The 24,555-nt window shown below is 43.1% G+C and overlaps 1 protein-coding gene across 1 annotated transcript in view; it reads right to left on the bottom strand.

Annotated features, from left to right (window-relative positions):
* LOC101741344 (all trans-polyprenyl-diphosphate synthase PDSS2) overlaps positions 1-24,555 on the bottom strand; it is a 28,410-nt gene that overhangs the window by 1,646 nt on the left and 2,209 nt on the right. The window contains exons 3-6 of the mRNA XM_004924734.3: positions 22,489-22,683; positions 7,926-8,062; positions 3,487-3,647; positions 1,594-1,785 (exon numbers count right to left, since the gene is read on the bottom strand). Of these exons, the coding sequence (XP_004924791.1) occupies positions 1,594-1,785; positions 3,487-3,647; positions 7,926-8,062; positions 22,489-22,683 (685 nt within the window). The remainder of the gene's footprint in view (positions 1-1,593; positions 1,786-3,486; positions 3,648-7,925; positions 8,063-22,488; positions 22,684-24,555) is intronic.

The following is a 24,555-nucleotide window of genomic DNA, read 5'->3' as shown; positions in this document are numbered from 1 at the left end:
GAATGCTCGAGAATTACAACGCCATCTATTATTAGACAGCGGAAACTACTACTAGAGATGTATGGAAAATTCTCGATAATTTTAGAGATGAGGTATCGGCTATAAAAGCGTTCTAAAGATGGCAGTCAGTCAGTAATCGAAACTACTCGAAGCGACACAGCGAACGGATCACCTGAAGTTAAGCGGAATAAGCAAATTGAGAGTTTTAAAGTGTTTGTTGAGTGTTTTAAGGTGAAGTGGTTAAGTGGTCTAAGTGTTCAATACAGTTTTAAGTTGTACTTTGGTGAAATTTTATTTATCCCGAAGCCCAGTGCGTAGCATAGTATATCGGCGTATTTATATAGGAACGTGTGTATGCGACCCTACTTGGCTTTAGCTCCTAAAGCGGTTGATCGACATCCTATAGGAGCTAAGATATTGCTTAATTTTTATTCTTACCTTTTATTAACCTAATTCATAATTGACGGTAGGGCATGTTGGGAACTCGTTAAAATAAAATGTAGTTTTATAAATGTAGGAACGTACGAAAAGAGTGTGGAATGGAGCGTTAAGATGTGAGTGAGAGAAAACGGTAAGAAAGGGAAAAGAGGATGACAGACAGAACGACAAAAAAAAGGAAAATGGCGAAGACGATTAAGACGTAAAAAGGGTCTTAGATATTTTTGAAGTGAAACTTCTTTAGAATCGTTGTGATTTCAAACTCGATGAAACGAAAAAATAAGTCCGTAGTGTTTTTTAATACAGCGCCATCTATGAGATTTTTTAATACTAACGTGTGTATGAAATCTCTTGTAGTGAATTTTAATTTAGGATTATACGTAAGTTAAAATGTCAATTCACAGAGGGCGCTACCTCATACTATAAGAGATGATTTACAATTATTTACTAATGACAAAATTTTAGATATACATACTTAGACATTTATGATAATTGTATTTGAATTTTTGAAGGATTCACTTCTACCACATGTGAATTGGACAAATGTATTTTATTTTCTTTTTAATAAGAGTGTACGAGTCATGTATCGTACAGGGCACGCGCGCATTCACATCAGCACTCTTACATGGCTTTACCCAATTGTAGTATAAAGCGCACTCATATACAGCGGTACTCACTACATCAACATACATAGAATTAGTTACTTGTTAGCGAAGTATATAATAAACGGATATTCTTTGACTATCCGTGATTTCTTCCTATGCTTAATCTCAAGCTGTATACGCCACATTCAGCAGCGCATACAAAGAGAGGATTTTTTTAATATATTTTTTATTGCTTAGATGGGTGGACGAGCTCACAGCCCACCCGGTGTTAAGTGGTTACTGGAGCCCATAGACATCTACTACGTAAATGCGCCACCCATCTTGAGATATAAGTTCTAAGGTCTCAAGTATAGTTACAACGGCTGCCCCACCCTTCAAACTGAAACGCATTGCTGCTTCACGGCAGAAATAGGCGGGGTGGTGGTACCTAAACGCGCGAACTCACTAGAGCTCCTACCACCAGTAATTTTGGAACAGTGGAAGTTTTATTGGCGCTGCTGCTGCTTGTGGCTGCGATCGTTATGGTACAGAGATGGTAGGGATGGCTCACGGCGTGGTAGTCGACGTGGTGCACGCTGGCGCGGCCCGCCTCGATGTAGGAGTAGAGGTGCGGGCGCGCGTCCAGCGTGAAGGCGAGCGGCGCGCCCACCAGCGAGAACGAGCTGGGCTCGGGGCCGCTGAACGCCTCCAGGTCCAGGTACGCCTGCCACGCCAGCGCCAGGTGGCAGCCGAACAGGTAGCCCTGGAACCCACATACCCACTATGTATACCTGATTCGGTGGTCGTTGTCTTTTACCTCACTTAAAGAGCATGAGGGACTTAAATGATTTTAATAATCAAGAAATGATCGCTAGTCTGCATTATTGGATTAGTGAATTTTATGAATTACTAGAGACCCGCCCTCGCTTCGCTTACGGAAACATTAAATTTTATTATTGATAGCCGAGTCGAAGCCGGCGAAGCTAGTCTAAAAAAGTGTAGCCTTACGTGACTCCTTATATCATCAGCTACCTATCAGTGAAAGTCTTGTCAAAATCGGTTCAGCCATTCCAGAGATTAGCCGGAACAAACAGACAGACAAAAATTGAAAAAAATGTTAATTTGGTGTATGTACCGCATATATATTCATATGCATGTAGTAAAAAGCGGTTATTTCAATATTACAAATAGACACTCCAAATTTATTTATATGTATAGATGCGATTGCTATTTTTTGAAGCCTAAGAGAAAAGACGTCCGGCGCATTCGTGTTGAGCGATGCACCGGTGTTCAAATCCCAGGCGTGTACCAATTTTTCTAATGAAATACGTAGGTACTCAACAAATGTTCACGATTGACTTCCACAGTGAAGGAATAACATCGTGTAATAAAAATCAAACCCGCAAAATTATAATTTGCGTAATTACTGGTGGTAGGTAGGTCCTCTTGTGAGTGCGCGCGGCTAGGTACCACCACTCTGCCTATTTCTGCCATGAAGCAGTAATGCGTTTCGGTTTGAAGGGTGGGGCAGCCGTTGTAACTATACTTGAGACCTTAGAACTTATATCTCAAGGTGAGTGGCGCATTTACGTCGTAAATGTCTATGGGTTCCAGTAACCACTTAGCACCAGGTGGGATGTGAGCTCGTCCACCAATTAAAGCAATAAAAAATATAAAAAATATCACTGTTTCGATGACCGTTGTCTTTTACCTCACCTAAGGAGCATGAGGGACTTCAATGATTTTAATAATCAAGAAATTATCGCCAGTCCGCATTATTGGATTAGTGAATGTTATGAATTATGCGATTAGTATTTTTTAGGATATTTTTTTTCCTACCCAAGCTAATGGTCTTGGGAGACTATTTCAGCGTAACCTTAACTAGTAGGTGAGCTCACGGTGCTCAAACCTGACGACGTTGCTAACACTAACCCTAGCAAAAGCAGTGCTTCGCAGAATCTACCACCAGATCGAAAACACAACCCACTGAGAAGATCCGGCGAGGAACTCAGTGGGCTGTGTCTGTGGGTTACTTTACTGAACGGTGACCGGGGCTTGGGGTACCTAAAAGCTCCGTCAGTGGATAGGGAAGATCCGAAATGACGAATTCCGAATCCGAATCGGGCGACGTCAACTGTTTACAAATCGGTCCGCAGGATCGGGAATGATGGTGAGACTACATACCGTGTGGAAATATTGAAACCATTCCCGATGACGAAACCGGTAGTAAGATCACGTGAACGCTAATAAGGACCGCATCGTCAGCAATAGAAACAAAAATTACATAATATTTACTGATATTTTTTGCATTCCACGTATAGTTGCACAATAAAATTCAGAGGCGGTGAATGCGTTTTCCAACTGCATCGGTGTTGAGTTGTTAGTTACGTAATTATGACATTAGTCGCGCTTTGTAAATAGAGATTGTTTTGGATTGTTTTCGGGCCGCGGTCGGTGCGGGTACCTGCGTCTGCATGTGCGCGTCGTGGCCGGCCAGCTTGAGCGCGGCGGAGCAACTCTTGCCGAGCAGCGCGCCGGCCGCCAGCACGTGCCGCGCCGCCCACTCGCGGGCCGCCGTGCCCAGCACGCCGCGCATCGGCAGCGGCTCCAGGATGCAGTCCCACTCTGTCACCAAACAGATGCCGAGACAAATACACAATTTATTCTTAAGCTTTTTTTATTTATTGCTTAGATGGGTGGACGAGCTCACAGCCCACCTGGTGTTAAGTGGTTACTGGAGCCCATAGACATCTACAACGTAAATGCGCCACCACCCTTGAGATATAAGTTGTAGTATAGCAGCCTATACTTAGCCAATAATATATAGTACAGTAGAGTGTGAACGTGTCCATAACAATGTATGACGCGCGATATTGTAGTGCTATGAGCTATATACTATATGCTATTATATTATAGCGTAGTCTGAAAGCGGCTTTAAAGATCATTTATGTACGATTAGTAAAAACGGAACGTATGAAGGATTGTGGAACGAAGCGTTAAGCTGTGAGAAAAAACGAAAAGACATGAAAACAGAATCACTACATAGTATAAAACAAAATCGCTTTCTTTTTTTTTTTATGGTTGAAAGATTACTCGTGGCCCGGAGGCCTTTCCAGCTTCACCAGGACAGGTGGGCGAGCAAAGGCTCAGCCAGGAGGGGTGGGAAGTCGCTTTCTCTGTCCCTATATCCCTATGTATGCTTAAATCTTCAAAACTACGCAACGGATTTTGATGTGGTTTTTTTAATAGATAGAGTGATTTAAGAGGAAAGTTTATACGTATAATAACATCCATTAAATAGTGGAGAAATACTGTTATCAATAATAAATTACAGTTCCCTAAGCGAAGCGAGGGCGGGTCGCCAGTGACAGATAAAAGGAAGATGGCCAAAACAGTTAAAATGAGTAAGGCGTATTAAAAGTGTTAATTAATTGAATAACGCGCACATCCCTATTGGTTATATCTCGAAGGTCTTTTTTTTAAAGTATTTTTTCAGAAGATTTTGAAAAAGGAGAGTAAAAGTGCAACAGCAGAATAAATTTGTTTTATGTGCCACAATCCCAATTCTACATTTATATGGTTACTTTTAATGTTCAATTCGTTCAGACGTAGTATATTCGATGCGGTTAACTTTGTTAAGTGTGAAAGTTTTTATTGACAGTTGTGCCATCGACATACAATAAGTGTGTTAGTCGCTTCAACAAATAAATCTCACAGTAACTGTTCAGAAGAATTGAACCAAGACAATGAGGTTATTTCGGTACTTTACAAGACATTTTTTTTATTGGCTTTGTAGGCAGACGAGCGTACGGCCCACCTGATGGTGAGTGGTTACCGTCGCCCATGGACTTCAGAAATGCCAGGGGCAGAGCCAAGCCGCTGCCTACCGCATGTCGCTTATTTGACTAATTGGTATTTAGACTTTCGTCAAGTAAACTTTTGTTAAAATTCATTGTCAAAAAACATTGAACTCTTATCATCCTCTGCAATGCATATTCCCTTATATTCCCATTTTCAATCAGTATTAATATCATTTAGAATCGTGAAATAACTTTACGACGGGCAAACTTTTAAACACACGTCGACATTAAAAGGTAACTGATAAAAGTTACATTTTAATTTTTTTATTGCATTGATGGGTGAACGAGCTCCCTGCCCACCTGATGTTAAGCGGTTACCGGAGCCCATAAACATCTACAACGTAAATGTCGCCACCCACCTTGAAATATAAGTTCTAAGGTCTCAGTATAGTTACAACGGCTGCCCCACCCTTCCAACCGAAACGCATTACTGCTTCACGGCAGAAATAGGCAGGGCGGTGGTGGTACCTACTCGTGGAGACTCACAAGAGGTCCTACCACCAGTATGTAAACAATAAAAGTCACACATTACACGTATTTAAAGACGTTGATATAGAATACCAGTATCACTGAATCTCTATAATAGTATATAATTTAGATGCGAGTCACATCGGTTCGTCTGCATTCAGGGCGCGGCGGTTCCGTACTCAACCGACGCGGGCGACTGAATTCTAATGTGGCGTTTTATATGGCGACTTGTCTTCGGAATGTGAATACTGTCCTTTTTTTTTGTAAACGAGAAACAAATACGGTTTCACTGTTGTACTTTAAGTACTAGTTAAAAATGTGATTGAGATTCGGTAAAATTTTATGTAGTCTTTTTTTTCCCTGTCTATTTGCTGGTAGCCTAAGGTGTTATCCCAACTTCGCACAGACCGGTAGGTGAGCTCACGAGCTCAACCTGAGAGTATTTGCTAACACTAGCCCTAGCAAGAGCAGTGCTTAGCAGAATTTACCACCGGATCGAAACCGCGACCTACCGGGAAGATCCGGCGATAAGCACAGTTGGCTGTGTCTATGGGTTAGTTCACTCGTCGAACTCTTGGACAGTGACCGGAGTTATCCAGTACTTTGAACGTATCCATGTGGTTCACGAACTAGTTCCAAGATGTAGGGACAACATCGTATTTAGTGGATAACTTTAACTATCCTTGATAAGGCGTATCTATTGAAACCGCACGTATAGGTACCAGCGTCTTTTTTATTGCTCAGATGGTTGAAAAAGGTCACGGGACATTCGGTTTTAAGTGGTCACCGAAACTCATAGACGCGATAACTTGAATACCGCCACCCAACTTCAGACTAATCAACTTTTTTACTGGTGGTAGGACCTCTTGTGAAGCAGTAATGCATTTCGGTTTGAAGGGTGGGGCAGCCGTTATAACTATACTGAGATCTTAGAACTTATATCTCAAGATGGGTGGCACATTTACGTTGTAGATGTCTAAAAAAAAACTCTAGATCTCTTTGTTTCTATTGTATAGTAATTAGGCAGGCTTATTACACGATGCTGTTCTTTCGTCGTGGATGATATTTGAGAAAAGTCGGTTTTTCGTTAGGAAATCTCTGGAACCTCGTCTAAGGGATTCTAACACGGCCACATCGCGTAGTAAATCGACCGCGACGTGTTCAAACGAGTTTGTAGGGTGGGAGAGCTGTTATACAATAGGGATTCTGTCGGCATGGTCCCAAGATAGGCAGTATTTATGCTGTCCATAGGCTCCTGTGGTCGCTTGACAACGGACGCGCAGTAAGACTGTTCATGTCCAGGCCACGCCCATTCCACAATAAACCAACAAGAGCTCATTTGCTAAATCAACATTTACCCGCTTATGATGCGAGTAAATCGGTTAACCTAACATGTTTGCTTACCATCGAAGCGGATGTTGACGCGCGAACTAATTTACATTGACGAAATAAGCGAGGGCGCGGTTATAAAATTATTTAGTTATCGGAATTGAGTTTTAACATCACTTCAAAACTGGACATTTGAGAGAAGAGAGACCGAAAGAATATACTTTAATGGACACCAAAAACAGTTATAATTGTACAATAGGCGATCATATCCTTAAAAGCATTCTCTTTTTTATTTATTGCTTAGGTGTGTGGACGAGCTCACAGCCCACCTGGTGTTAAGTGGTAACTGGAGCCCATAAACATCTACGACGTAAATGCGCCACCCACCTTGAGATATCAAGTCTAAGGTCTCAGTATAGTTACAACGGCTACCCCACCCCTCAAACCGAAACGCATCACTGCTTCACGGCAGAAATAGGCAGGGTGGTGGTACCTACCCGCGCGGGCTCACAAGAGGTCCTACCAACAGAAAACCTTCCGGACAACCGTTTTTATCTATAGAAATTCTGAAAAAGATACAGCAGGTATGTTGCGGTGTACTATTATTAACAATATTTAGAGTTATACATCAAGGTAGACCAAACCATTACGCACATTATAGAAGTTTTTTTTTTATTGCTTAGATGCGTGAACGAGCTCACAGCCCACCTGGTGTTAAGTGGTTACTGGAGCCCATAGACATCTACAACGTAAATGCGCCACCCACCTTGAGATATAAGTTCTAAGATCTCAGTATAGTTACAACGGCTGCCCCACCCTTCAAACCGAAACGCATTATTGCTTCACGGCAGAAATAGGCGGGGCAATGGTACCTACCCGTACGGACTCACAAGAGGTCCTACCACCAGTGCCTATAGGCTAGGGCTCTTAATGTTGCCTCACCATGTTTTTCCTGACTATGCGTAAGCTTGAATTGCTAGCTTTTGTGCTTAAGGAATGTTTTTTTCCCTAACGCAAGATTATATAGTCAAGTCTATTTTGAATAGACTAAGAGATGAGTTGATTTCTAACATCTGACTACAGAAATATGAATTAATTTCAGTCCCCCAAAATAATGATTTTTTTTTATTTTATTCTTGATGTCTACGAACGCCGGCAACCACTTAACACTGGATGGTCCGCGAACACGTCCACCCAACTGTTGGGATTAAAAAGAAACATGTAATAAAACAGTTAACATTCTTACCTGTAGGTTCCTCTCTCTCTTCTTTAGATAAAGGTCTCGAGGGTAGAGGATTGTTTTGATCGTCGCGTTCACCCATGAACTCGGCCTCGGCGAGGTCTCGAACGGCGGAAGACATCAGCTCTACCAACTCTTGATTCCTGGAGGGTACATTGAGTTCGATACTTGAGCAAAGAGAATCCGACATTTCTTTCGACAGCATTCTTCTACATTAAAGCAATCTAGCAAATTTGTATCCGCGAAAAGATCTTCAAAATTCATACATAGATATGTTATTCGGAGGTAAATATATTAGTTACATAAATGCTAGCACGTAAAGAAAATGTTTTGTGTTACATTTAGAGTACTGGGAGATTTTGCTGAATTTGCAATTTGCTTTGAAATTCTGAATATACTGAGGTAAACAATGCAGAATTCAATGACATTCAAACTCCAAAATATAAACCACTGGGCGACCACTACATCAAATCATTTACAGCGGGTCCGACAGACAGTTGTCCTGCCTTAAAAATAAAATCCGGAATTTTGGTCGCAGCGTCTCCTACTGAATTCAAATATTTGTTAGCTCTTTACCCAGAAGTTCAACGTCTATGTATATACTTATGTATTTAAACCTACACGGTCGGCCTGCCGATTTAAGCCTATATCGGTCTCTGATTCCCGTACTACAGGGAATCCTAGTTTGAGGCCAGATGATTGTGATTTAAAAATCACTCACGTACAAAAAATATGCACATTTAAGCGCATTTAAAAATAATAAAATATTATAAAAAATAGTATTTATATCGAATTTACTCGAAAGACGAAATTTTTTTGGGTATATTTATTTATCTATTATTACGGTTTTACATAACAATAAAACCGATATTATGTGCCGAGAAGGAAAACATACAGCATTGTATTATGAAGAAGCAGTGTGTACTTAGCTTAGATTCCTTGTCTATGTCCAACCATAGACCGTCAATTTAGTTCCATCTTTAGCCGCTAGGTGCTGCCAGCAAGTATAAAGGGAGCGCAGCCATCTTTGATCTTCATAGTCTTCACCAGGAAGAACTTCCTGCAATGCTGTATGTTTTCCTTCTCGGCACATAATATCGGTTTTATTGTTATGTAAAACCGTAATATTGATGTGCCTTTGGAAAACATACAGCATTGTATTATGAAGACGTGTTTGTTATCTGCTGGTGAAATTATTAAGCACAACGCTATGATGAAATAGGTAAAGCCATAATAAAATTATGAAGCGCAATGATAATGTTCATAATTTATATAATTATTAAATCGAAAAAACAGTTGTTAACTTCCACGTTAATTCAATAATTAAAAAATATTTATAAGTTTGTAATAAACATTTTATCTTGTATATACAAGAAAATGTATAAATTGTATAAATGATGTATATACATCATGTAGAAGTAAATGTGTTGAAAAAAAAGAATCGTGAGGATCTTTACGAAGCTCTATTATTCGGCGATAATTATTGTAAACGTTTGGATGATTTGTAATTGCCTCTAGAAAGTATTTCGTCCATTGGTTCATTATCAATCCATCTCAGAGGCTACTGCTGATCTACCACTTCTTAGAGATGCGTTGATGCCATTACCTCGTAAGGTTGAACGAAGACCAGTTTCCAATTACAGTACGGGATGCCGCTTTTGTGACAACACACATAGTTAGAAAAAAGTCCTTACGAATCTTACCGGGCATGTCTTTAGTTTCATGTTTAGAAAGCACTTATGCAGATTATTGACGAAAATGGATTTCAATTTTAGACCCAAAGACTGGTATCAGAAAGATGTTTTTCTCTGTTATCAAAGAAACTGTCTTTAGAAATGTTGAGCAAAGTAAGGTCATTAACTCTGCGTCCCGTAGCCAGCAACATGGTTGTTGGTGTCCTTCAAGCTACATTGAGGCGTGATGTGGTGGCTGGGTTTGAAGAAAACCAGTTTAGAACTATTCTCGGATCTCATGTGAATGGGACTACACTTAGTAAAATTGTAATAAGTAGTTGAATTTTGTTTAGCTATTCCGATGGCTTTTTTAAAATAGCAATTTTTATTAGAGAGCTTGAGAATGTTTGCTGTCCTACATGTATTTCGCCCACAGAAAGTTGACAGCGCTGCTTTATGATGCAGAAGGATTGTTTTATAGGCAAAATTTTCTTTTTGGAAAAGAAGAAAGAATTTGGCAACATCTGCAGACTTAGGATCAATTTTAAAACTGTAGCACCATATGCACCATCTTCTAGTTGCTGGTAAGTATGCTGACAAAGTGGATTGACACCAGCTAATTTTCAACAAATCTTCTCCTGTTTAGACCAGTCAATATTTGTACAACCTCCCCCCCCCCCCTTTCTAAGCTTTCAGGGTTAATGTTTAACCTGTGGAGGAGGCAGGTTTTGGATTTCGTGCGAGTTATCTAGCGTTCGGGATCTGAGGGCTTGGAAACCCAAATGCTTTCGCTCAGTCTGGGAACACTACCAGGTAGGTTCCCTAGACACTGTTGAAGTGAGTCAGTACTTTGGGGAGAAGGTTGAGAGGAGGAATTCTCCATGCTAGTTGCATCCTCTACGGTCTGCTGAAGGTATCCAATCTTGGTCGGCGAATGGGTTTATATCCGGATGACCCCACTTTCGAAAAACTTTTGTGGTCACTTGTGGTAAAAAGTGCCATTTCGCAGGTTGATTTCCTCGTGATAGCCTGTCGGCTATGATGTCGTATCTCCCCGAGAGATAAGCTGACAGTTATCTTGAACTTATCGCTTAGGTTTAAAAATCGAAAGGTCAACGTTAGTGAAATACTTTCAGATTCATTTTGATTGTCACTACCATTGCAAATAGCTCTTTTGTGGGTGAGCCGTTTCTGTTGTTGAGCTGACCATAGACAGGACGTTAATATTTTGTCTAATTGTAACCCCTACCCATGTCCGAAGCTTCCGTTGCCAGGAAATGGTTGGTTTTGGGTCTCGGCAATGTTTGACATGTGGCTCCGCGTCGGCACTGCATTTGTAACCCCTACACATGTCCGAAGCTTCCGTTGCCAGGAAATGGTTGGTTTTGTGTATCGGCAATGTCTAACATGTGGCTTCGCGTCAGCACTGCATTTAATTGTTAACACATGCAGGATGGCCTGTTTTTTACCCCTTTTCTTGAAACTTTGCAAGAAAATTTGCAAGTTAGCATAGATTGATGTAATTCCGTCAGAGTTTGAGCTAGGATGTTGTTGAGTGGCCACTTCGTTTCTCGCAATTTTCCATCGAATCCCTAGACATGTCATCTCTTGAACCAGTGTACTAATTGATTTTTTGTAAGGCTGACTTGGCAGCCCAAATAATCCAAGAGCTTTACAGCTTATGTGGCCTGAAGACTCAACTTGGACTTCTTTTGATGGACCTGGTGGGATTTGCATAGGTGGGATAACACTCAACATCCCTTTGCACGCAATGTTTCCGCGACCGAGCATGCTATGCAAGCAAAAAAGGTGTATTTGTCTTCATGGACCAAGAAAAAGTCGCGTAGGTAGGTTAACATTTGACTTCCCTATGTACGTAAGGTCTTCGCGACCGAGCATGCTATGGGAGCAAAAACGTTTATTTGTCTTGGTGAAACAAGATCATGTCGTGTAAGTAAGCTAGCACTTCGATTTTGCACGCAATGCCTCCGCGACCGAGCATGCTGTGGAAGCAAAAAGGTGTATTTGTCTTCAAGGACCAAGAGAAAGTTGCGTAGGTACGTTAACATTTGACTTCCCTATGTACGCAAGGTCTTCGCGACCGAGCATGCTATGGGAACAAAAACGTTTATTTGTCTTGGATATCTCCGCGACCGAGCGACCGAGCGACCGAGCACCCTATATAATGGAAATTGACATGCCAGCCCAGATAATCCAAAACCTTCACAGCTTCTGCAGCCTGAAGTTTCAACTTGGATTTGTTTTGGTCGACCAAAAGGAAGTCGTCTAGGTAGACTAGCACTCGAGTTCCTTTTGCACGCAAGGTCTCTGCGACCCAGCATGTTATGGAAGCAAAAAAGGTTAATCCAAAAGCTTCACAGCTTCTGCAGCCTGAAGTTTCAACTAGGATTTGTCTTGGTCGACCAAAAAGGAAGTCGTCTAGTAGACACTAGCACTCGAGTTCCCTTTGCACGCAAGGTCTCTGCGACCCGCATGTTATAGAAGCAAAAAGGTGTGGCTCTGAAGCCAGACCGAAGGGTAGGCATGTCATTTCATACTAACTCATAAGAAGGTACCGATTCCTTCCTGGAGGTACTGATACTGGTACCTTGGTAATGATCCTCAAGAAGTATCGACGAAATTTTGCGACTGATACTAGAAAAATATTCCTGAGAAATGTTCAATTCTATCATCCAGTCCCCTGGGTGGAGAAAGTTTGGTACCTAGGTGTCCGAAAACAGTTAGGTGTTTTATCTTTACGACCTTGTTCAACTCTCGAAGATTCAAAATTGGACGCATTGATCCGTCGCTTTTCTTCCGCAGAAAAAAGGTAGTTTTTTTTTTTTTTTTTACAGTATTTGGTAACCATACATGGTTTACAAATTATTATAATTTTGGTGGCACTCAATGCCTCCCGTCGGTGTCTTCAATTGCCAGATGTTACAGACTATGATTGTTTATAATGTTTGGCTTACCTTTTGTACGAGATCGTGACAAATAGGATTGTAGCCCTCCGAGGGACTGAATAGATTTCAATTTACTATTATCAAACAAAAATTCCTCAATGAGTGGTGCGTTGGCAACAGGATACTTTGTTAGAGACCACGGAAATTAAACTTTGACGTGTTATTTCTATACATACGGCCCTTTTTTCCGTATACAATTTAAAACGCTTTTTACGGGTAACTTGTACGACGGAGACGATTTGTCAAAGTTTTCAGTAATTATGTTACAAAGATTATTAGTTTAAATCTGTTGTGTTTTTGTCAAAATTTCCGTATTGACGAGATCAATTTGTTTACAACATTTTTCGTTACATTCAATTGTTACACACAGTTGGTGCATTATTAGATTTACAACGTCACTGACCTGGTGGGATAACGAGCCGATTCGAAGATCGACCGTTACCTTTGAATCCCGTCGTTTCTTACGCAGAGACTCCTTTTGTTCTTTTTCGCTTGACGAGCTGTTCGAACGCGAGGCGTCTCCATCGCGTCTCGCCTGGACATCTTCCCTCTCGGAAATTATGGAGCTTGACTCAACATCACCTCCAACAGATGACGCGTGATTCATGGCGTCCGATGATAGGATTGGTAAATAATACTCGTAATGATTGCAAAATAACACTCATAGAAACACAAAATAAATATTTTTTGCAATTAATAAGAAGTCGAATAAATATTTGTGGACTTGCGACTTCACAGTACGAAAGTACACAACGCTATGAAGATCAATTTTTTTTATCCTACCTATGCTGATAGCCTTGAGAGGCTATTTCAGCTTACCCTAGCTTGTGTAGGTGAGCTCGCGGGGCTCAAACCGGAGAATTGCTAACACCGCCCTAGCAAGAGCAGTGCTTCGCAGAATCTACCACCGGATCGGAAGCGCGACCCACTGAGAAGATCCGGCGAGAAACTCAGTGGGCTGTGTCTGTGGGTTAATTCGCTCGTCGAGCCCTTCGTCGCAAGCGACGGGTTCGGCGAGGACGGTGACCGGTGCTTGTATTGCCTAAAAGCACCGTTAGTGGATCAGGAGGATCCGTGATGACGTGCTTTGGGCGACGTCGACGGTTTACCAAACGGTCTACAGGATCGGGTATGTAGTTTCCGGCGGCCACGACAAGAGGGTTCTCATGTCGTGCCGCCTTCTCAAAGTGGCGCAGCGATGCCGACTGTAGATACTTACTGACGGGGTCGAGCTCCAGGTCATCGTGGAGGTCCACGTTCCTCTGGAACCATGGTGCTCCGACGGCTATCCTGCAGAATCGGGATTGTATTATCTGAAGGGGTTTCAAGTTGGTGCGGGCCGCGTGAGCGAACACTACGCTTGCATACGTCATGACGGGGCGTATGCAAGTTTTGTAGAGGGTTACCTTGTTACGGAGGGACAGTTTGCTTCGTCTACAAAGCATTGGGTAGAGTCGTCCTAGTATAAACGCGGCGCGATCGCGTACCGTTTTTACGTGGGGACGGAATGTCATCCCTCTGTCGAGGGTGACGCCTAGGTATTTGACCTTCGGGGCCCACGGTATGGGCTGGTCAAAGAGAGTGATGGGGCTAACGGCGGAGGTGTTTACGCGCCTACTGGGGAGTGGGGTGCTCGAAGTGGTATTCGGAGGGCGACCCCTTTTGAATAGCACCGCTGTGCTTTTCGTGGGGTTAATGTCTATTCGCCACTTCCGGAACCACTGTCCCATGGTGGTTACTGCGGTCTGGAGTCGCCGATGAAGCAACGACATCTTCCTACACGAGTAGTAGATAGCCGTGTCATCGGCGAAGAGCGCTAGATGGGTCTCCGGAGACCGGGGTATATCGTTGATATACAAACTAAATAGTAACGGGGAGAGTGCGGAGCCTTGCGGGACTCCGGCAGTCAGATGACGGGGACGAGAACGAGTTCCCTCTACTCGATATCGAAACGAACGGTTCGACAAGAAGTCTCGTATGATGAGCACGAGTCTGTCTGGCACTCCCATGTTGTACAGTTTGTAGATCAAACCGTTGTGCCAGACTTTGTCGAACGCCTTCGCTACATCGAAGAAGAGGGCGCCGGTCGGGATTTGTTTACGCCTATTTAGCCCTATTAAGATGTGCTCCGTGAGGCGGTGCACTTGTTGTACGCACGAGTGTTTGGCGCGGAATCCAAACTGCTCGTCTATTAGAATTTTATTCGCGGTAACGAAGTCCCAGAGGCGTTTCCGAAGGAGCTGTTCGTAAATTTTGCCTATCGCTGGGAGGAGACTAATCGGTCGGTAACTAGCGGTTTCATTATTCGGTTTGCCCGGCTTGTGTATACCGATAACGTCTGCTTCTTTCCATACCGCCGGAAAGATGCAGTGCGTCATAGCAGCATTTAAGATGGTAGCCAACATTGTTATCAGTTGGACTGGTAAGAGTTTTAACGCGCGGTTGCGGATGCCGTCGGAGCCGGGTGCCTTCTTAGGTTGAAGGTTGTCTATTACTTCTCTAACTTCGTCAGAGGTAATGGGGGGTAACGCGTCCGAGGGTGGCAGGGAAGCTCTGCGCTCGACCTCCCTGTCGACTGCCTCGGTGTGTTCGGGGTCCGCGTATTGAGTGCTGGTGGTGCACTGCTCTTGCAGTGCATCGGCCAGCAACTCTGCCTTGTCATCGTCATCGAAAGCCGGTGGTTGGCCTGAAGGGCGTACGAGAGGAGGCATAGTAGCGGTAGTTTCGGACTTGAGAGTCCTTGCTAGTCGCCAGTATGCTTGATGAGAGGGCGCGAGTCCTTCTAAGTAACTATCCCAATTCTCATTTCGGGCGTCGCTTAGGCGAGATTTTACATCCCGCTGTAGACGACGCATCCGAATCCGGTTTGAGTGCGTGGGAAGTTGATCGTAGGCCCGGATTGCCGCGTTTCTAACTCTTAGGAGGTTCCTAAGTTCGGGGGACAGTCTGATGCGGTGGAAGCTATCCTCCACATCGACTTCTTTTGAGGATCTTATGATCGCGGAAGAGATGTGATCCGTGATGATGTTTATGGATTCGACTGTGTCCTCGGGGGAGGGAGTTGAATCCGGGCCGCAGGGGAGGATTGGTGGAGCGGCATCGGCTAAGCATTTGCCCAGCTTCTTCCAGTCCACCATGGTCCTCGTAGCTGTGACTGGGTTGTGGGGGCGACCGAGCTGCATAACGACAGGTCGGTGGTCTGAGTCGAGCTCTGACATTGCTTCGATGGAACGCAAGCGCAGAGTTACGTTCCTCAGCAGTGCCAGGTCTATAGTGCTCGGACGGAGCGCGATGTTATACGGATAACATGTTGGAGTTGGGGGACCGACTACTTCAAAGGTAAGGTCGTCTATAAACGCGTCGAGACGCCTACCATTTATGTTTGAACTGTGGCAGTTCCACCTAGTGTGGTGGCAATTTAAATCGCCTGCCAGGATGACGGAGTCTCCCATGCCGAACAGTGACTCGATGTCACTGCTCAGAAGGGGCTTGTCCGGGGGGAGATAGACGGATGCGATGACGATCGGCTGGTGTCCCGTCAGCGAGATACGGCACACTGACGCCTCGATATGTGAGAGCGAGGGGGTATCGAGAGGGACAACGTGCAGGGCCCGCCTATAGTAAATGGCAGTCCCGCCTTTGGAGGCGGTGAGTCTGTCATTCCTAACCATGACGTAATTCGCGACTTTCGGGTCACGACGCGAGGGCTTCAGGCAGGTCTCCTGCACTAGCAGAATATCTACAAGATTGTCGCGGAGGAATTCGTAAATTTGATCGCGTTGTCGCGCGAGTCCGTTAGCATTGTAGAATGCTAACGTAAGGGAATATGGTTTCTCTCTAGCGTTTTGCGCCATTGATTACCGGTGATTTTAGAAAGTACGGGCCACGGACTCGTAAACGTCCATGTAGTCGAACGCGGCCGCGAGCCGTTGTTCGGGGTTTACCGCCCTTCGCAACGCGTCTGCGAACGATCGCAGACGGTCGAAGTTGACCGCCGTGACGAAGTCGCGCACGAGCGTGAAGTCGTTGACGGCTGAGGGTTGCGGGGGACGGTACGCGGGCGCGGGGGGAGGTGCGAGCAGGGGCTGCGGCGCGGGACGTGTCGCGAGCGGGGGCTGGGGTGCGGTTTGTGTTCCCGACCTCGTATACGGCAGCGGTTTATTCCACGCCGAGACGGTGGGAACCGCCGCCGGTACGAAGGCAGGTTTCGGTGCTGAAGGCACCGAAGTCTTTGGGCCGACGGTACGGGGGGCTGGGTGGGTCGGACGTTTTCGCGGAGCCCTAGGACATCCACGGTAATTCGCGGGGTGCCCTTGCTTAAGGCATAGGACACAGCTTGGAGGTTCGGTCGCGGTTTCCCTAACTCGCGAGCAATCTACCGTGGCGTGATCGCCGAGACACTTCACGCAGCGGGGGCGCGCGTGGCAATTCCGAGCCGAGTGGCCATATAGTTGGCATCTGTGGCACTGTCCGGGAGTGCCACGTCTATGGGGGGCTTCAATGGTAACCCCGGATAGGCCACATACTGTCGCGAGACATGCGATCTTTTTCTTGGCCTCCGGGGTTGGTTCTAGAGCGACTAGAACCATGTTATATGGTTTTTTGTCGCGGCCGTTGTGCATCCGGTGCACACTTACTATCGGGAGGGACTGAGCGGTCAGATCCTCCCTTACATACTCTATGTCGAGTTCCTTCGGAACTCCGCGTATTACTACGCGGAGCTCGCGGTCCTCCTGAAGAGCATAGGTGTGGAAACCTATGTTCTCCTTTCGGAGGTATGCTGAGAGGGCCCTATGGTCGCCCGGCGTTGCGACCTTTATCTGAATCCCATGCGCGACGTTACGCGCATGGGTATAATTTATTTTGTTTGCCTGAAGGGCCTGGGAGACGCGGTTCCACGCTGACTTCTCCTGGAGAATCAGCGGGGGCGGGGCGACGGTTTTTTGCGCGGATGCGGGCTTGGGACGCGGCGGTGGGGTTGCGCGGCGGCCGGAGTCCGACTCCGGTGTCACGACTACCTGCGGACGGGAGGCAGTCGCTGACTTGGTTTGTTTTGTCGTGGAGCTCCGGGACTCCACGGCGCGAGTACGTTTTTTCCCGCGTTTTACCGTTTGGAACCCATCCGAGGTTCCGGGCTGCGGGCTCGTCGCGGACTCGAAGTCCATCTCCGATCCGGTATCGGAGTCTGAACCTGAGTTATTTATTACGGACGACGCGACGGATGATATTGGCGAGAATGACGTCGCGGGTGCGTTAGGCGCTTCGTTGGCGCTAGGCGCTTCGTGAGTCGCTACGTGCGTACGTGCGCTCAAATTGGGTTTGGGGGCGGGGCATGACTGCGCGGCTCGAAATGACGCGGCGAGGGACGCGGGCGGGGCGGGACTCGCGCGGGCGGCCCTGTAGGCCGCGAATTCGGCCGTGAGGTTTGATAACACCGGGTACTTCTCGGCAAGTAACCCGAGAAACCCTAAAAGTTCTTCTTCCATCTTACGTTTTTGCCCGGGGGGGGCGTCCCCGGGACTTAAGGCACACTCGCCGAAAGGCGAGTCCCCTGAGTAGGAGTTCACCCCCTGAGCTTTACCAGCTCCAAGGGGGGGGAGTGCCTTTGCCGTGAAAACGGCAGTCGGCTAGGATTGGGGTGGAGTTGGGAAGGTGGGGCCCCACTGGGTTGTGAGAATGCCACAACAAGCGGTGATCTCAGCGGGGGGTTAGTCTCGAAAGAGACTGTTTTGCTCGCCGAATAAATAAATAAATTTAATAAATGATATGAGTGGGTGATAATGTGAAGTCGTTACGAATGCACAATCGACAAGTTCGAGTTGCTTTTACGACACAAGGTCGCGACGCCAGCGATAGTGCGTCAAGAATTCGCAACAATGCCGCGATCGATGCGACAGCGACAATGCAGCGAAACTCAAGACACAAGATCGCGACGGCAGCGACAGTTTCTCGTAAAAACACGTCCGGACTGTAAGGCGATGCAATCGGAACTCATGAAGATCAAAGATGGCTGCGCTCCCTTTATACTTGCTGGCAGCACCTAGCGGCTAAAGATGGAACTAAATTGACGGTCTATGGTTGGACATAGACAAGGAATCTAAGCTAAGTACACACTGCTTCTTCATAATACAATGCTGTATGTTTTCCAAAGGCACATCAATAGTATGTTTTAATTTAATGTTCATGCTTTTTAACGTATGTGACGTAAAATCATTTTAGTTTCGCATATCAGTAGAAGGCATTCTTAGAATCGAATTAGGGGTGCGAGTTGATAAATCTGACATCAACCAAAAATAATAATCAGAGAATATTTTGATGAAACAATTTCTTTCTTAAATAATAATCAGGCTGAATAATATTCATAAATAGACTACTAAAATGTACTAAAAAAAATTGGTACGTTTTGCGTCCGGTTCTACTTGTACTGTATTACGTAGTTACGAGTATATTGGTCACAATACTAAGTTTATATTATAAAGAAAAATTAATGTACAATAATAATAAAAACGGCTACGTCATTGAACGAATGAACAATAAATATAAATCAGTAGTTTACGGTACGCTGGGTCAGGAACGCTCCGTCCGTACAAAATATCATAAGCACGCGATTAATCCTTGCATAACTAACCGCTATGTATACACTTTGAACTTATCTCTTACCTATAGTTTGTAGGTTTAAAAAAACTTATATTTTTTTTTAAAAGTCGAATGGTATATCTGTGTAAACTTTCTATGGACTTCGAAACAGCTGGACCGATTTCGATGAAAGTTACAGGGAATCTTAAGATTGGCCTAGCAGGTAATTCTGGGTTTGGTAGCGATCGGTTCAAAGTAAAACCAAATATCGGCACGGCAAATTGGGCCGCCTTTGATTAACTATTCAACCTCTTACACACTTCATTGATTTAGATTGCGTTTGAAGAAACTATTTTTACGCAATATGCTGTTTTGATAGACTTGAATGTTTAAAAAAGCGAATGTATTATGAAAGATATTTTGTTCTATTGCTAAACAGACAGCGGAGCTGACGGCTCATTAACTTATGTTCGCATTACCAAACTAAGAACACAAAAGAATTTATCTGTGAGACTAATATAGACAGAGCCGAAATTTTTTATAGATATCAACTTGGAGATTTTCTTGTGGCTCTCTCAGGAGACTTCCATACTGAAGAGCGTAGATATGAAGGGTAGATAAATTGGATAAATGAAAAAACATCCTCTTTTGTAACTCCTGTAGTAAGATGATATAGATTGGATGTGGTCTCGTTTGAACTAAGCCGACTATCTATTACGTCATATCAGCTGACCATATTTTTATTTAATTTTTTCGTAGACGCGTGATCGAGCTCACGGCCCGCTTGGCCGTAGACTGGTTTCTGAAGCCTATCCTGGAAGATATGGAGCAGCCACCTACATTGAGACTTGAAATCTATGTCTCGATTGTTTAGTCATAATTACGAGAACAGAGTAGTGCTCTGTAATAATCCTTATTCAGCTTTCACTGCACATCAGCGCTGTGACGTACCAGTCGGCGATTCTGTTCAGCGGTAGATATATTGCGTAAAAACGAGTTGTTACAACACCAAAGGCGCGGAATCCGTCTGCGTTTGTAGCTCACTATTTTGTTCAGTGGTTTCTAAAGGATTCCTAAAGAACGAAGCGTAAGTTTTCAAACGATTTAATATTGACAAGAAAATATTATTTTGAATCATCTATTTTGAATGTTTTGCGGAGATAATTGAGTTCTATGTTCGTTGCATGTCACGTAGTTGATGTTAATACACTCAAATTTCGAATTGAATTAAACAATATAAGAATTTATGAACACTCTAATATATAACAATAAAATAAAAACGCAAAAAACCTAGTAGCTGGTAGCGTTTTTAAATGTTTAAATCATAATTTACTTTATGGAACCCACACTTAGTGTTAGATGGTTACCATTTTTTTCTATTTGACGGCCACTCTGTGAAGAGACAACATTGGCTCTTTGAGATTTGTTTGGACGCTGTCTGCTGTGTGCTATGACCATTATCGTGTCGAAGTATTCATGTCACTGACAACAATTGTTTGTATGTCCCTCTTCGTCTAACACGAAAATTCACTTCTTTTCGCTCATCGCCGCTCTTTTTATCTATACTAATATTATAAAGAGGAAAGATTTGTTTGTTTGTTTCGAATAGGCTCCGAAACTACTGGACCGATTTGAAAAATTATTTTTCCATTAGAAGCCGACATTGTCCCTGATGAACGTAGGCTACTTTTAAAAAAAAAAAAAAAATTTATTTTTTTGGTTTCATGTGTGTTTTAATGTTTCCGAAGCGAAGCGAGGGCGGGTCGCTAGTTAATTATAAAGGGGAAACCATAAAAACTAATCCGAGATTAATTTATAGAAAACGGCAAAATGCATAATGTTATACTCAAGATATGATATTGAATTTCTATTTTGGAACATTAATCAGATTATTGTTATTATTTTTCCACTCTGCCAGCTACTGGGTTTTATTTTGTTTTATTAGATTATTCATAAATCAATTCTTATATTATGTAATTCATCTACAAAGAGTGTGTTATACTACGAATTGCAGCTACAATATTGGCCTTATACTACTAGGGACTAGGGACTAGCTATCTAGTACAATTATTGTACCTAAGTAAAAGTAATAATAAGTCCACCACTGTATTACTTCATATCAAAATCTTTTTACATAAAAACCTAAAATCGTATTAAGATATTCACAACGGGTACAAAAACTAACTATGTAGGTACATAGATGTGATTCTAGAATTTTCCAAGCATAGATTAAAGTCGAGTACTGAATTTCGCACGTCGAATGAAATAACGGCCAAGTCAATAGCCAATACACTTGCAAGCAAGCAAATTGAGATTGTGAAGGTCACGCGCTGTACGAAGTGAAATCCGAGTGACCCACTATCGATCACTATCGACCTCATGTGCACTTACAACGGTTTAGTGACACGGCTGAGACTAACTAAACATTTGTCGGTAAATATAGTTGTGTAGATATTGCGAACTCAACTTTTTTTTATTGCTTAGATGGTTGGACGATCTCAGCGCCCATCTGGTGTTAAGTGGTTACCGGTGCCCCTAGGCATCAACAACGTAAATGCCGCCATCCACCTTAAAACATGAGATCTAAGTATCTGTTCTGTAGTATAACGCACAACGGCTGCATTATCCATCAAGCCGAACTGCATTATTGATTCATGGCAGAAATGCTTTGACGATGTCCTGTAATCCCATAGGGTTTGGAAACTGTTCACATCAGAATTGTTTCTCCAATCTCAGTCCAGCTGTATTTGAATTCTTTATTAGGACGACATAAGAGATTGAATTTATTAACTATTTGTATTTACGTTCCATCAAAAACCTAATTTTTTGGGTATTAAGTAATATATTATCTACGAGACTGCTGTAATTGTGTAAGTACTATATTACGTAAATCTAGATAAAACCAATAAGTACCAGCAAAATCCATAAATAACAATTAAAAAAATATCGGTTGTCTGTAAAGTCGGTATACTGACGATAGTCAGTTTCATTTTTCAAAAGAAAATTTTAATTTTATTTGTTTGATAGATATTTTGTATGGACAATTGACACCACATTCACTTTTCACTGAACTTCATACTTGACAAAAAGATGTAAATGTATTAATGTATAGCAGCTGTCCACGCGGATGCATCGCTCACTCAAGTAGGAGAGAGACAGATGTCGAACGCTGCCGAACGCGGAAGCCGATTGTGCCTCTTTTTCACTCGTTGCGCGCTCTCGCTTGCACTTCAAGCCTTAAATAGAACGCCTCAGAGCGAGGTAACGCCGCACGAGTCATGTTTTTTCGTGCGTGCAGCCAGCTCTATCGAATTATAAGACGTTGTCACGTCAAAAAACACATGTACCACTCACCTTAAATTGGCCAGTTCTGAACAAGAATTGGCCAGTAAATAATCTCCACTGAGTAGAGCAATTTTATTTCCGAACATCATATCATCAGGTTCTTCAGTTATGGAAGCCCGCTGTCTCGCGTTCATGTTGACGAGACCTTTGTGCACCAAATGCGAGGTCCGGATCATCTCGGTGACTTCGGCTAAGGCACGCTGACTGTAAATACTCTTAAAAATTAAATTCACGTAGACGTATAACTAAAGTCACGTAATATTGGGTGTTAAAATAAATCTTCCGGTATTCGGCAACACCGTCTCATTGTGACCCCGGCTTAGGACTCATTTCGATTCTAGAGGTGGTGGATATTATGAATCACGTACTTGGATCAAGATGTCTATGAGTCTTATCTTCAAACGGCATTTGAAAATATGTACTGCGGTCGGTGTTTGAAGGTGAGTTGTAGCGGACAGAGTATGTAATGGCATAAAATACTTCAAGAGTCCAAGGCTCGAGCCTATTATTTTCCCACCAACTTATATTTTTAAGGTTGGGCCTACATATGTAAGTGTTTAGATACTGTATCATACATTACAAAAAAAAATTATATAAAATTGCGAAAATAAATAGCTGTAGCACTGGAAAGGGGTGTGATAATTTATCGAATATTAATTTTATTACATTATCAAAACGAAACACATGGTAGTCACATCAATGGGTATACCATTATTTTAACTGGACTTGAATTTATATATAATATGTTTCCTTTTTTTTTTTTTTTATTCTTTTACGGTGTAAAGTCGCGTTTTTTACTGCTGTTATTCTAACGTTTTGAATACTTTACAGTTTTCGTGATCATAGACGATTATGTTTCTATATTTTCCCTTGACACTTCAACTCCCGCATAATTGGATCATACGATCCGAATGCATCCATTAGACCTACAGTACTTCGTAAACAATTTTTTTCAATACATAAATTAAGAGTTGCGAGTATCCATTCTTAAATATAATCGATGAAGCAAAATGCCATAAGAAGCATTAACTTAAGCCCATAAGGGTCAAGTTAATTAAATTTCGGTAGGCATCTTATGTTTCCGGGTAGTGTGTGCACACTCGGAAGACAATGCCTCGTAGAATCAGGAAAACGAAAACTTGCAGAACGACTTTCGAAAGTTCGTGACATTTACATAGTGCTCTTTTCTGGCTTGTAAGTACGTTCGACGTCACGAGTGCAATATCGCAGAAGAGAAACTGCTGCTTAATAACACTGTACAGTTGGATGTTTGTGAAGCAATGGATGTAACGAATGGAAGTAATGAATCATTAATTACTATTGTTACTTTTTATCCCAATCTCAGTAGATTAGAAAATATTCAAATAGGCTATGGACGTAACGGATGGAAGTAATGAATCATTAATTACTATTGTTACTTTTTATCCCAATCTCAGTAGATTAGAAAATATTCAAATAGGCTATAGTGGAACTGAGTAAATTAGCAGACCGACAACAATACAGCTACCACAATTATCCATTTTTATTTTTAATTGCTTCGATGGGTTCGCAAGCTCATAGCCCACCTGGTATTAAGTGGTTATCGGAGCCCTTATACTTCTACAAGGTAAATGCCGCCATCCACCTGGAGACATGAGTTCCAAGTCTCAGTTTTTACCGGACTGAAACGCATTACTGCTTCACGGCATAAACAGGTAAGTTGGTGGTACCTACCCATGCGGACTCACAAGACGTCCTACTACGAGTAATTGCGCAATTTATAATTTTACGGGTTTGATTTTTATTACACGATGTTATTCCTTCACCTTGGAAGTCAATCGTGAACATTTGTTAAGGACGTATTTCATTGGAAAAATTTGTACCTGCCAGCGGGATTCGAACACCGTTGCATCGCTAAATACGAATGCACCGGACATCTTATCCTTTAGGCCACGACTACCTTATGACGACGTATTTAGGTAAAAATTGCTAGGACCTATCACTTGAACAGTGCAGTCTGTTTCGTGAGAAGCGTTGTCACAATTAATTTCGCATATCTTTCGGGTGACCATGTTTCTGGGAGAAAAGTAACGAAAT

The sequence above is a fragment of the Bombyx mori genome, chromosome 22 (assembly GCF_030269925.1).
Source record: "Bombyx mori chromosome 22, ASM3026992v2".
Classification (NCBI taxonomy): domain Eukaryota; kingdom Metazoa; phylum Arthropoda; class Insecta; order Lepidoptera; family Bombycidae; genus Bombyx; species Bombyx mori.
This window is presented reverse-complemented; position numbering and strand designations above follow the sequence as displayed.